This window comes from Ambystoma mexicanum, chromosome 7p (assembly GCF_040938575.1).
Source record: "Ambystoma mexicanum isolate Mex_15411 chromosome 7p, UKY_AmexF1_1, whole genome shotgun sequence".
Taxonomy (NCBI): Eukaryota; Metazoa; Chordata; class Amphibia; order Caudata; family Ambystomatidae; genus Ambystoma; species Ambystoma mexicanum.
Genome location: NC_090939.1, coordinates 50,852,633 through 50,865,609, shown reverse-complemented (window position 1 = coordinate 50,865,609; position 12,977 = coordinate 50,852,633). Strand labels below are relative to the sequence as shown.

Here is a 12,977-nt window from a genome sequence, read left to right as displayed (position 1 = left end):
TTTTGCTGTGTGCTGCTGCTTGGCCTGGCTGCCTTTAGAACAGCGGTCTGGAGCAGGACGCAGTCAGCAGTGTGGCCGTATGCTCCTGCTCTGCCCCACTATGCACAATGGGGGGCGTAGCAGGAACACGCGCTTTGTCCCACTCCAGGCCGCTGACTGCACTGCAGGGCCAATAAGGTGGAGAGCCGGATGCAGAGCAGAAGCACACAGCCCCATGTCCCGCTCCAGGCTGCTGACTCACAGCAGGCCCAATAAGGGGCAGAGCCAGATGCACACTAGGAGCACACAGCTCCATATCCCACTCCAGGCCGCTGACTGCACTGCAGGCCCAATGTCGGGCAGAGCCAGATGCAGACCAGAAGCACAAAGCTCCATGACCCACTCCAGGCCGCTGACTCACTGAAGGGCCAATAAGGGGCAGAGCCAGATGCAGAGCAGGAGCACACAGCTCCATGCCCCACTCCAGGGGGAAGAGCCAGATGCCGAGCAGGAGCACGTAGCTCCATGTCCCACTCCAGGCCGCTGACTGCACTGCAGGCCCAATGTGAGGCAGAGCCAGATGCAGACCAGAAGCACAAAGCTCCATGACCCACTCCAGGCGCTGACTCACTGAAGGGCCAATAAGGGCAGAGCCAGCTGCAGAGCAGGAGCACACAGTTCCATGTCCCGCTCCAGGCCGCTGACTGCACTGCAGGCCCAATAATAAGCAGAGAGCCAGATGCAGAGCAGGAGCGCACAGCTCCATGCCCCTGTCCAGGCCGCTGACTGCACTGCAGGCCCTATAAGGGACAGAGCCAGATGCAGAGCAGGAGCACGCAGCTCCATGTCCTGCTCCAGGCTACTGAATGCAGTGCAGGCCCAATGAGGGGCAAAGCCAGATGCAGACCAGGAGCACACAGCTCCATGACCCACTCCAGGCCGCTGACTCACTGCAGGCCCAATAAGGGGCAGAGCCAGATGCAGAGCAGGAGCACACAGCTCCATGTCCCGCTCCAGGCCACTGACTGCACTGTAGGCCCAATGAGGGGCAGAGCCAGATGCAGACCAGGAGCACACACCTCCATGCCCCACTCCAGGGGGAAGAGCCTGATGCAGAGCAGGAGCACACAGCTCCATGCCCCAGTCCAGGCCACTGACTAGACTGCAGACCCAATAAGGGGAGAGCCAGATGCAGAGCAGGAGCATGCAGCTCCATGCCCCACTCCAGGCCACTGACTGCACTGCAGACCCAATAAGGGGAGAGCCAGATGCATAGAAGGAGCACGCAGCTCCATGCCCCACTCCAGGATGCTGACTGCACTGCAGGCCCAATAAGGGGAGAGCCAGATGCAGAGCAGGAGCACACAGCTCCATGCCCCACTCCAGGCCGTTGACTCACTGCAGACCCAATAAGGGGCTGAGCCAGATGCAGAGCAGGAGCACGCAGCTCCAGGCCCCACTCTTGCCCGAATGTTGCAGGGAGAGGGTGCAGAGTCAAGTTCTCATATGGGGGGCAGGAACGATTGTGTGTCAGTTTAGAATTAATTTTCCAAGGTGTATGTGGAGGTACGGGGGGTATTAGTATCAGGACTTCTTTCATGGCTCGTCCCCACCCCCACTCTTGCAATGCTGGAGACTCCCCTCAGTGCGTCTCTGTGCAAGCGTCAGTGGGCTTCCTAGAAATGCATGCCTAGGTTTCGGGTAACCTCTCCAATTAATGAGTAGACAAGTGAATGAGTGAGCAGGCACTGACCATAGACTGAACCCTCTGTCGGATGTGAAATGCTTTCTTGCGCTCTGCATTTAAAGGGATGGTCTAGTAAAAAATTTTATTCAAAAAATAGATAGGCAACATAAAAAAAAAAAATACTATCATTCTCCGTTTTAAAACTTCCTATGTAAAATTTGGAGCTATTCAAGCTCAAAATTCGCAAAAGCAAGCACGTGGGCGCATCCATTTTGTGAAATGGAGGCTCTCCTGTGCTGGCTTTTGCTTTTGCGGCACTAATGAAGGAAAAGCCAGCCAGCTGTAGTAAACAAAGGCTACCACTAGGTGGCTTTCCCTTCATTAGTGCTGTAGGCGGAGGACGGGGACCGGAGACCGGAGCAGGAAAGCTGCAGCTGAATCTCGGTAAGTGCTATTTATTTTTTTTTTTTAAATAAGCACTAGCTGCGTTTTTTTTTCTAAGTTTTCCGGGCTGGAGGAGCCCGGAAAACTTAGAAATAAAACCGCAGCTTTAAAAACGTTGCATTTATGTTTGCGGTCGCTTTTGAAGCGACCGCAAACATAAATACAACGTTATTGTGTTGGAAAACGCTGCGGTTTTTCTTTACAAGTTTCTCAGGCTCCTCCGGCTCGGAGGAGCCTGAGAAACTCGGAAAGAAAAACCGCAGTGTTTTCCAACACAACCGCGTTGTTTCTGCCTGAATCTGCTTTCCCATTTGGGGCTCTCGGGCTCCCCACGGGGAGCCAGAGAGCCCCAAATGGGAAAGCGGATTTAGGCAGACAACGCAGCATTTAGCATTTCCCATTTGGGTCTCTCGGGCTCCCCACGGGGAGCCCGAGAGCCCCAAATGGGAAATCGGCTGTAGGTAGAAACACTACGCGGCATGTAAACATAACCGCGTGTGTGAAAGAAAAACCGCAGCGTTTTCCAACACAATAACGTTGTATTTATGTTTGTAGTCGCTTCAAAAGCGACCGCAAACATAAATACAACGTTTTTAAAGCTGCGGTTTTATTTCTAAGTTTTCCGGGCTCCTCCAGCACTTACCGAGATTCAGCTGCAGCTTTCCTGCTCCGGTCTCCGGTCCCCGTCCTCCGCCTACAGCACTAATGAAGGGAAAGCCACCTAGTGGTAGCCTTTGTTTACTACAGCTGGCTGGCTTTTCCTTCATTAGTGCCGCAAAAGCAAAAGCCAGCACAGGAGAGCCTCCATTTCACAAAATGGATGCGCCCACGTGCTTGCTTTTGCGAATTTTGAGCTTGAATAGCTCAAAATTTTACATAGGAAGTTTTAAAACGGAGAATGCTAGTATTTTTTTTTATGTTGCCTATCTATTTTTTTAAATAAAAATACACGATTGGTTCTGCCACAGACTCATTTTGTCTCATTATTGCGACAGAAATAGCCTTTTGGTTGAGAATTTGATGTCAACATTTAGTTTCCTGGTATCTGTTAGTTGTCATGAAGCTGAATTACAGAACGAGCAGGGGGGTTGTGGGAGAGGTCTCATGAAGACACTGGGTGCCACCCCCACCCTCCCCGCGGCTGGGAAAGTCACTCATGATGAAACATGTTCTCATTAATAAGTCAGATAATATTCCAGAAAATCTAATATCTGCGGTAGCGAATGTGCAACAACTAATTTTCAATATGGTCCTCTCAGGAACAAGAGAGGAGGATTGGGGGCGGTGTGCGGGGGGGCGCAGGGGGATGGGGGAGGCGCAAAATAACGGACTACACAAAATATTTGCCTCCATTAAGCTGGCTTCATGGAAGGCGAGATGCCTCCCGCTTTTGCAATATGAAGAGACACCCCCCAGAGGAATGTGTGCAGCTGGCGTGGTGCCATTTGTACACACATTTTTGTGTTGAGATCTAGAAGAGAGGAGTAGAACAAGCAACCACTTCTTGGCAACAAACCAATTGGAGCAATCTCACAACTTAATCCTGGTAGTGTGTTTTAAACCATTTTTTTGCTTAAGTTTTTCTTCTAAAACAATTTTAATTTGATATTTTTTATTGGCTTTTTTTATCGATGTACATATAACAAAACAAATGTTTTATTTACCATTTCATTGATATTTACATTTACAATTATATACCTAAAAAACAATTTTATGTCTAGAAGCAACACAGTTAAACACGCTAGTATTAATATGGAAACGCCCTGAGTAACAATTTCATTGCCAAGTACATAGGTCATTGGTTCACACATAGTTCATATGAACATATTACAGAAATCTCATATAATCAATCAATACAATGTAAAATCAGGACAATTTTGGTGTAAAATAACACCACAAAATACATTCGATTTATGTCATTGCCACTCAAACAGTGACCAAAGACTCTCAATTTCATCAGGGTTAAAATTATTGTTATATGATTTCAAGTGGCGAAACCGAAGTGCATATAAACTTTCACATTCAATTAGTAGGTGGTGTAACGTCTCAATTACATTGGTACCACACAGGCGACAATAACGACTGGCACGTGGAATACAGGTAAATGCACCTTTAATTTCCAGTGCCTCAGATATATTAAACTTCAATATAAGGTATTGTCGAACTGTTTGCGGGCTGGGGTAGGCATTGATGTAACTCGGAATGCCCCTACGCAATATACGTTAATTGCAATAAATCCCACTGTTGATTTTAGTTGACTGCTGTTCATAGCTAACCTCTTTGAGTATATTTTTTAGAGTCGCTTTCACAGAGTAAGTACTCATTTGGCCACATGAAAACATTTGACAAGCCCACTTATTGTGGAGTTTTTTCATCTCGCCCAGTATACCGAACATAGTGCCGCTAATAAGTTTCAAATATGCAGACACATAAGCACTTGTAATGGTATTGGTCGTTAGGCGTAGCAGCTTCTCAAAGTTTAATACACAATGGTTAATAAACACATGAGAAATACCAGTCATATCAAATTCCAGATATAAGTATTCTACACTTACACTTTGTGGTAAACGGAACAGTTTTCGAAGCAGGGAGGCTTCAAGACGCGCGACCAGTTTAACAAATGTGTGTCCCCATATAATGATTGCGTTCAGTAATATTGATCTGATCTTTGCGATGTAGATGGTCAGTATCGCTGACACCGAATAGCCACTGCTCTTACCAATAAAGATGCTTAAAGCATTATTGGCAATATGGCAACGAGCATTAAGTGCGGTCCAATGGGCCTTCCAAGTCAATCGATCATCAACGATAATCCCCAGATATTTATAGGTTTTGACTTGTTCTAATGGTTTCCCTGACAACAACCATGTGTATTTTTTTAGGCCAACCTTTTTTTTGTGAAGACCATCACTTTGCTTTTATCGATATTGATCAATAAACCATTCAGAGTACAATAGCTACTCAGTGCATCTAACATTAACTGAAGACCTGCCGGTGTGTAATCGAGCAATATAAGGTCGTCAGCATAAGCTAACCACCCTAAAATTACCCCAGAAATGTTCACTGGATTTGCTGCAGCAATCCTGAAAGCCCTATCCATATCTGCCAGATACAAATTGAATAGTATTGCTGTAACCATACACCCCTGTTTGACGCCACTAGTTGTTTTCATCGGCGCAACAATCTGCCTGCCGCATTCAAACGGATGCGTACAGTGGTGTCAGAGTGCAGCAACATCAGCATCCTTAAGAGATCTGGGGGGGATACCCCAGTCAGACAGCTTTTGCCATAACCTGTTTCTCTGCACGGTGTCAAATGCCGCAGAGAAATCGATATATGCGCAGTACACATCAAGTTTGCACCTAGTCCAAGAGTGTTCAATAGCAGTGGAAAGTAACAAGAGCCCATGTGTCGTACTTGAATTAGCACGGAATCCAATTTGATTAGGAGGTAATATTTGTTTCTCGGTGATCCGCACATGTAATTCTTGTAAAAAGACTTTGGCAAATATTTTCGATGATGTGTCCAGCATTGCGAGCATCCTAAAATTACCTGGACTATCCCATGCTCCTTTTTTGTGGGCAGTTAATATATTGCTAGTTTGCCAGGAGGGGGGTATTACTCCCCTTATTCCTATATGAGTAAAAAGTTGGTATAAGGCAGCAGCCAGGAGAGTTGCTAGGTCTGGAAAAGACCCGGGGCTAAGCTGATGTCGGAACTGTTGGGACTGGGGGCTAGCTAGTCTTTTGGCTGTAGCTCCTGAGATACTATCCGGGGCTACAGCCAAAAGATCAGGGGCTATAGCCCCCTTAGCCACCCCCTAGCAACGCCCCTGGCAGCAGCCCATAATTCTGGTTGTTGTTTGCATGTTTTTGAATTCTAATTGGATTTTTTCAAAATGTCGGAGGATTGGGATGGTTGTAAGGGGTGATGTGGAGACCGTTCAAAAATAAAGGAAGGCGTTCTGTGGTGGATACATCCGATCAGTGCTGCCACCCCTTCAGATCTCTTCAGATCATGACAAGGAAATTACCTTCTATCTGGGGGTAATTAATGCTTGAGGCATCCCTGCCTCCTGGCCAATCATCAGGAACAGCAGAAAGCAGGAACACGTGTGTACTGCTACCATCAACCTCATAATGGAAGCCCAGATCAACATGAGATGCAAATGTTACCTGCCACAGTCCTCGCGCTCCAGCGAAAGCCACTTCAGAGAGATTAGAAGGGAAACATGTCCCTTGAAATGAGTAAAATGGCCACTAGATGGCAATCTTGGATAGATCATGCACTGCAATGCACACAGTTACTAAGAACGCAAGCATTGGCAACACGAGCTGCTCGCCCCGGGTAGCGCGTACATACACAGGTGGTATTAGTGGCACTGCCCTGCCTAAGGGTAGTATCAGTCCCAATACCCTGCCTAAGGCCTGTGCGTCCATCCAGCCCCAGGTCACCGGTTATCACCGGAGAGAAGCTCCATTTTCCGTGTATCCGTTTATTTTGGAGCTGCAGGTGTGTTCTCATGCCTCCGGCCTCCCACCGGTGAGCTGCACACCCTCTACCAGTAACCCCCCAGCCCCAGGCCCCTGTCAGCGGGATGCACGGGGCCCCTCATTGAGATGAGGGAGGGGCACACGTTCACCTCAGTAAGAGGCAGAGCTCCCCTGCAGCAACAACGGCACCCCCCTCAGCGCGATGTCCATTGTTTTACCACTCGTTTCTGCGCCTAGTGCCTGGAGGCCTTGCTCCTTGCTTATGCGACATTCAGGGGGCGCAGCCAGCTAAACATGTGCAGGGAGCTGGCAGGCCGTCATGTACACAGCGCTCCCTTTGTTTCCACACCCTTGTCAAGCTGCGCCTAGAAACACGTGTGTAGGCGCGTTATGAATGCCATATCATATCCCATCATGCCAGCGGCTCCCTCCCCAGGGGCCAGTCTCTTTCTTTTGTTCTCTGCCCGGCTGGAGGGCGCCTCCGCCTGGAAGAATAATGCCCGGTTAGTGCCTGCACATGCAGCTTCTCAGCATTGGCTTCTTGTGTAGATGTACACATGTTTGGACATCCCTCGATTACCTCTAGGGGGGCGGGGGGGGTGGGGGGAGTCGGCATCCATATGCACCTCACCTCTAGCCGGGCCCAGGGCAGTGGTGAAGCAGGAGGGGAAGATGAGGGCAAGGAGGGCCAGCATTAGCACATTGTAAGATGTGGTTTGGGGGGCCCCTAGTCTACAAGTGGGGGAAACAGTCCGAGAGGAACCTGTCGGGTGCACTGATGGGAAGATAAAGGAATGCAGCCGGGGAGCAAACCTATAAGTTGGGCGCTGCAAAGCGCACATTTAATGTCCCGAATTAAAGCAGTATTTTGCTTTTTTATAAAATTGCCAACATGAGGCAGCTGCTCATGGCCCCTCTGAGGTATGAGGCCCATGTCAAGACATGTAAAGATTCAGGGCCCTGGCCCTCACCGCCAGCAGACATGTAAAGGTTCAGGGCCTGGCCCTCACCACCAGGAGACATGGAACGGCCTTGGGATTGGCCCTATTTGAGCTCTACCCACCGATGTACTTGCTGACGGCATCCTCCTCTCCTCTTCGCTGCAGCGAGGTCTCCTTTTTGATGGCCGGGGGCTCCGGCTCTTTCTTGGCTTTCCCCTTGCCAGCAGACTTCCCGTTCTCCTTCTTCCCAGGAGCCTTGGCCGGTTTCCCCAGAAGCTTTTCATTGGCTGCCTAGAGAAAGGTCAGAGGTGAGAAGCGTGATTAGTGCGGGGGCATTCTGCTGAGGTCTGGTACACGGGGGACAGAAGGACCAGCACCTGCGGTACATTAATGCACACAGGAACTCAGAAAGGAAGCGGCACATGGCCCACAGAGGCTCTGAGGACATGGCAGGCGAGGAATGCAGGTAACAGACCCCCTCACATCCCAACACAAGTGCGCCTGCTCCCTTCCTACTTGCAACTTCACAATCACACTCCTGCTCGCTGTGCCTATCCCAGGTATGACCTGGATCAATGCCCGCCCCTCTCAAAACACCCAATGAGCAGAAGTGGTGCTCAGGCCATGCCTCCACACAGCAAGCAACACTTTTATGTACCCTTCCCTAAGGATGCGAGTATGCAGTCTTACTGGTCTATACCCTTCCCTAAGGATGCGAGTATGCAGTCTTACCTATATATACCCTTCCCTAAGGATTTGAGTAAGCAGTCTTACTTGGATATACCCTTCCCTAAGGATGCGGTTTTGCAGTCTTACTTGTATATAACCTTCCCTAAGGATGCGAGTATGCAGTCTTACCTGTATATACCCTTCCCTAAGGATATGAGCATGTCGTCTTACTTGTATATACCCTTCCTTAAGGATTTGAGTAAGCAGTCTTACTGGTCTATACCCTTCCCTAAGGATGCGAGTATGCAGTCTTACCTATATATACCCTTCCCTAAGGATTTGAGTAAGCAGTCTTACTTGGCTATACCCTTACCTAAGGATGCGGTTTTGCAGTCTTACTTGTATATAACCTTCCCTAAGGATGCGAGTATGCAGTCTTACCTGTATATACCCTTCCCTAAGGATGTGAGCATGTAGTCTTACTTGTCTATACTCTTCCCTAAGGATTTGAGTTAGCAGTCTTGCCTGTCTGTACCCTTCCCTAAGGATGCAAGACTGCAGTCTTACCTGTATACACCCTTCCCTAAGGTTTTCAGCATGCAGTCTTACTTGTATATACCCTTCCCTAAGGATGCGAGTATGCAGTCTTACCTGTATGTACCCTTCCCTAACGATTTGCGCATGCAGTCTTACTTTTATATACCCTTCCCTAAGGATTTGAGCATGCAGCCTTACTTGTATATACCCTTCCCTAAGGATATGAGCATGCAGTCTTACTTATATATACCCTTCCCTAAGGATTTGCACATGCAGTCTTACTTTTATGTACCCTTCCCTAAGGATATGAGCATGCAGTCTTACTTATATATACCCTTCCCTAAGGATTTGCACATGCAGTCTTACTTTTATGTACCCTTCCCTAAGGATTTTAGCATGCAGTCTTGTATATACCCTTCCCTAAGGATTTGAGCATACAGTCTTACCTGTATATTCCCTTGCCTAAGGATTTGAGCATACAGTCTTACTTGTATATACCCTTCCCTAAGGATTTGAACATGCAGTCTTACTTGTAGATACCCTTCTCTAAGGATTTGAGCATGCAGTCTTCTTACTTGTATATACCCTTCCCTAAGGATTTGAGCATGCAGCCTTACTTGTATATACCCTTCCCTAAGGATATGAGCATGCAGTCTTACTTATATATACCCTTCCCTAAGGATTTGCACATGCAGTCTTACTTGTAGATACCCTTCCCTAAGGATTTGAGCATGCAGTCTTCTTACTTGTATATACCCTTCCCTAAGGATTTGAGCATGCAGTCTTACTTGTATATACCCTTCCCTAAGGATTTGAGCATACAGTCTTACTTGTATATACCCTTCCCTAAGGATTTGAGCATGCAGCCTTACTTGTATATACCCTTCCCTAAGGATATGAGCATGCAGTCTTACTTATATATACCCTTCCCTAAGGATTTGCACATGCAGTCTTACTTGTAGATACCCTTCCCTAAGGATTTGAGCATGCAGTCTTCTTACTTGTATATACCCTTCCCTAAGGATTTGAGCATACAGTCTTACTTGTATATACCCTTCCCTAAGGATTTGAGCATGCAGTCTTACTTGCATATACCCTTCCCTAAGGATTTGAGCATGCAGTCTTACTTGTATATACCCTTCCCTAAGGATTTAGGTGGTCGGTGGCCAGAGGAAGGGCTGGGCTGTTGTTATGCGCTTGATGTTTGGGATTAGGGAGTTTAATAGTAAGGGGCAGGGAGGGCAAAGGAATGTCTGCAGGAGGGGGCTGCACGTGGGCTTGGGAATCACAGAGGGCGAGGTGGGGGGAAGGGTGTTGTGGGGGCGCAGGGGCAGTCCAGGAGTGCCTATGAAGACAAGCAGTAGGAACTAGAACACAGGTCGGTCTTGTATACGGTTCCATGCAGTCTGGCGGCGATGTGTGGAAGCGGGCAAGAGGGAGGGAGTTTGCAGAGAATGTGCTTGCAACGTGCAACGTGCAACGGGCGCATACGGAGGCTGGAGCAGTAGTCCATGGAAATCAGATGGGCCGGGTCCTGCAGGTGTTCTGAAGGTTATCCGTGGCTCCAGAACAGTGGCAGTACAATAGGTTGAGTTTGAGACTGCAGGCCTTGGGGGATGGGATCGGGAAATCAAGGGGGTGTCGATACTTGAAGCACTACAAGTCTGGAGGTAGAAGACCATTGCTTGTGAGGAGGCGAGCACTAGGCCTTGAAGAGCCACACAGCTCGGGGGTCTAAGGGGCAGGAGAAGACGATGTATTTGCCATCAGCTAAGCAGTGGTAGGAGAATAAGGCGGCGATCGGCTTTCTGTGTGAGGAGATGGTTATATGTAGGGTCTTCCAGTCTGGCTCAGGCAGGCATCCACACAGTGCTTGCTCACAGAACTCTTGCGAGAGAGGGAGAGAGGGAGAAAGTGTTCTCTATGCATCAGTGTGATGGAAGTAAACTATGGGAGATCCCAGGGGATTTGATAAAGCAGCAGGGGGGTTACTCCTGGTACGACAAGCTTCTGTGTATATGAACCCCGCCTGGACTGCTGGCATGGGTAGGGTTAGACACTTATCAGACCACTTGATTGGCTTGACATTTGCATGATCTCCCATCCATTTTCTAAGAAGGTACAGTTGCAAACATATAAAACCATGTAAAATACAGTCTTACATCAAAAAACCACGCATCGGTACAAACAGTTAAAAAGTGCCGAAGTGCAAAAACATTGTCACAGTGCTCAATTCTGCCCAGTGTTTGAAAACAACTAAACTGTGCAAAGCTTGTAAATAATCTGCAGATTGTCTGGAAGATCTATTAACTCTTTATTTGCCCAACATGTTTCATTCTTTTCACTTCGGAATCAATCTTTTTACCTCTTTACAGATAAAAAGGGGGATTGTCCGCATTCCTACCTAGACACTTCCTCTGTTCCGATGCAGACAGGCACACAGCAACATCGAACTACGTATGGCCCGTAAAGAGGTCTGATCGCCGCCGAAAAGTGCAGAAATATGGCACGTAAATTCCTAATAGCACAGAAATTAAACTTTCTCTCTAATGAGCCAGATCTGCGAGCTAAAACTCCTAGATTAAGAGGAAGTGTTCTCTCCTGCTCACACATTGGAGGAAACATATTTACCCTGCCAATAACAAGATCAGTACACACTAGACCCCCCACCGCATTACGCAGCCAATTGTGAACGGCCTAAGAAAATCAAGCTATCATTAAGGTGATTTGTACAGACTAAGAATAAGATAGAGCTATTATTCGGATACCTTTGTGTATTGGTAGGAATGTGGACAATACCCCTCTATCTGTAAAGCGGTAAAAAGATTGTAAGGCTCCTTGCAGCATAGAATAATAGATCCTTGCATTACAGAAGGTATCACCCTAGTACATGAATGTAGTACTATATTTTTCTGAAGGTTAATTCAGCCATGATGAAGTTCTACTGATCGATTCAGAAGTGAAAAGAACGAAACATGTTGGGCAAATAAAGGGTTAATAGATCTTCCAGACAACCTACAGCTTATTTATAAGATTTGCACACGTTACGTTTTTTCAAACACTGGGCAGAATTGAGCACCGTGACAATGTATATATCTTCAGCACTTTTTAACTGTTTGTACCAATGCGTGATTTTTTAATGTAAGATTTTTTTGTAACTATACCTTCATAGAAAATGGACGGGTGATCGTACATTTAGTTCACAATTATTAAAAATGTCAAGCCAACCAAGTGGTCTGATAAGTGTCTAACCCTACCAATGCCAGCAGTCCAGGCGGGATTCAAATACACATCAGCAGTGAAATGGGACTGATTGGAGAGAGGATGAACTACATGGATGAGTGGTGACTGGTACTGGGTTCTAATGTATTACTGAACTGATGCCAACAGAACATTATTGAATAAATAGCCTTACAAGGAGCTTGCTTCCTGTCTCTTCTGTGTGTGCAACCTGAACCCGAGTACGAAAGAGGTGTATGTAACTTGTTAGGAGCATAGGACCAAGGAAGCATTTTAAGGCAATCATTGAGAGACTGTTACTCAAAACAGAAGTAAGAAACAGAGTCTCAGAGAGTATTTCGAGAACAGAAAGCGTGGTTAAGAATCGGACCACACCTCGGCAGGTGGAACCGAGGCTGATCATCCTCAATGTAGAAAGGGTAACAACGTGATGGAAAAGTTGCTTGCTTAAATTCTTAATACTGCCAAGGTATTTATTGAGAGCAAGACAGGGATTTATTTCCGGCATTTCAATCTCTGAAAGATCCAACACTGGGGTACGGTCCAGGTCTCCTCTCCTGCGGGTACCAGGGACCCCGTAGCAACCCATTCCCAGTCTGAAAGTTGTATCTCTCAGCTTGTGAAGCCTGCCTACAAACCCATGGAGGTAAATCTCCAGCCTTCCCGCCCATTTTCGCCCGTTTTCGGCGCTATTACCCCTGGCGGTTATAATGCCGAAAATCTCCAGAGAGTCCTATGGACTCTTAAATTAAAGGGGCATTGCAGCCTTACCACTACTCGTAATCCGGCACAAATTGCACCGGGCCGAGTTCCAGTAACGCTATTTGCAGTGGCGATATCCCAGCGGTATTACCACCAAGGCCGTGATGAGGCCCCAAGTCTTCAGAGGATCAAGATTGGTATTATTTGTGTACTGTGTCCAAACTGTGGTCATGCGTGAAGGAAGTGAGAGTCCACTTGTGCCAAGTCATACTCAACCCACACAAA

At 47.4% G+C, this 12,977-nt stretch overlaps 1 protein-coding gene across 3 annotated transcripts in view; it reads right to left on the bottom strand.

Moving 5' to 3' along the window:
* Positions 1–12,977, bottom strand: part of SPAG17 (sperm associated antigen 17) — a 1,712,709-nt gene that overhangs the window by 1,261,526 nt on the left and 438,206 nt on the right. For all 3 annotated transcript variants that reach the window (XM_069635754.1, XM_069635756.1, XM_069635755.1), the window contains exon 5: positions 7,667–7,835. In XM_069635754.1, the coding sequence (XP_069491855.1) occupies positions 7,667–7,835 (169 nt within the window). The remainder of the gene's footprint in view (positions 1–7,666; positions 7,836–12,977) is intronic.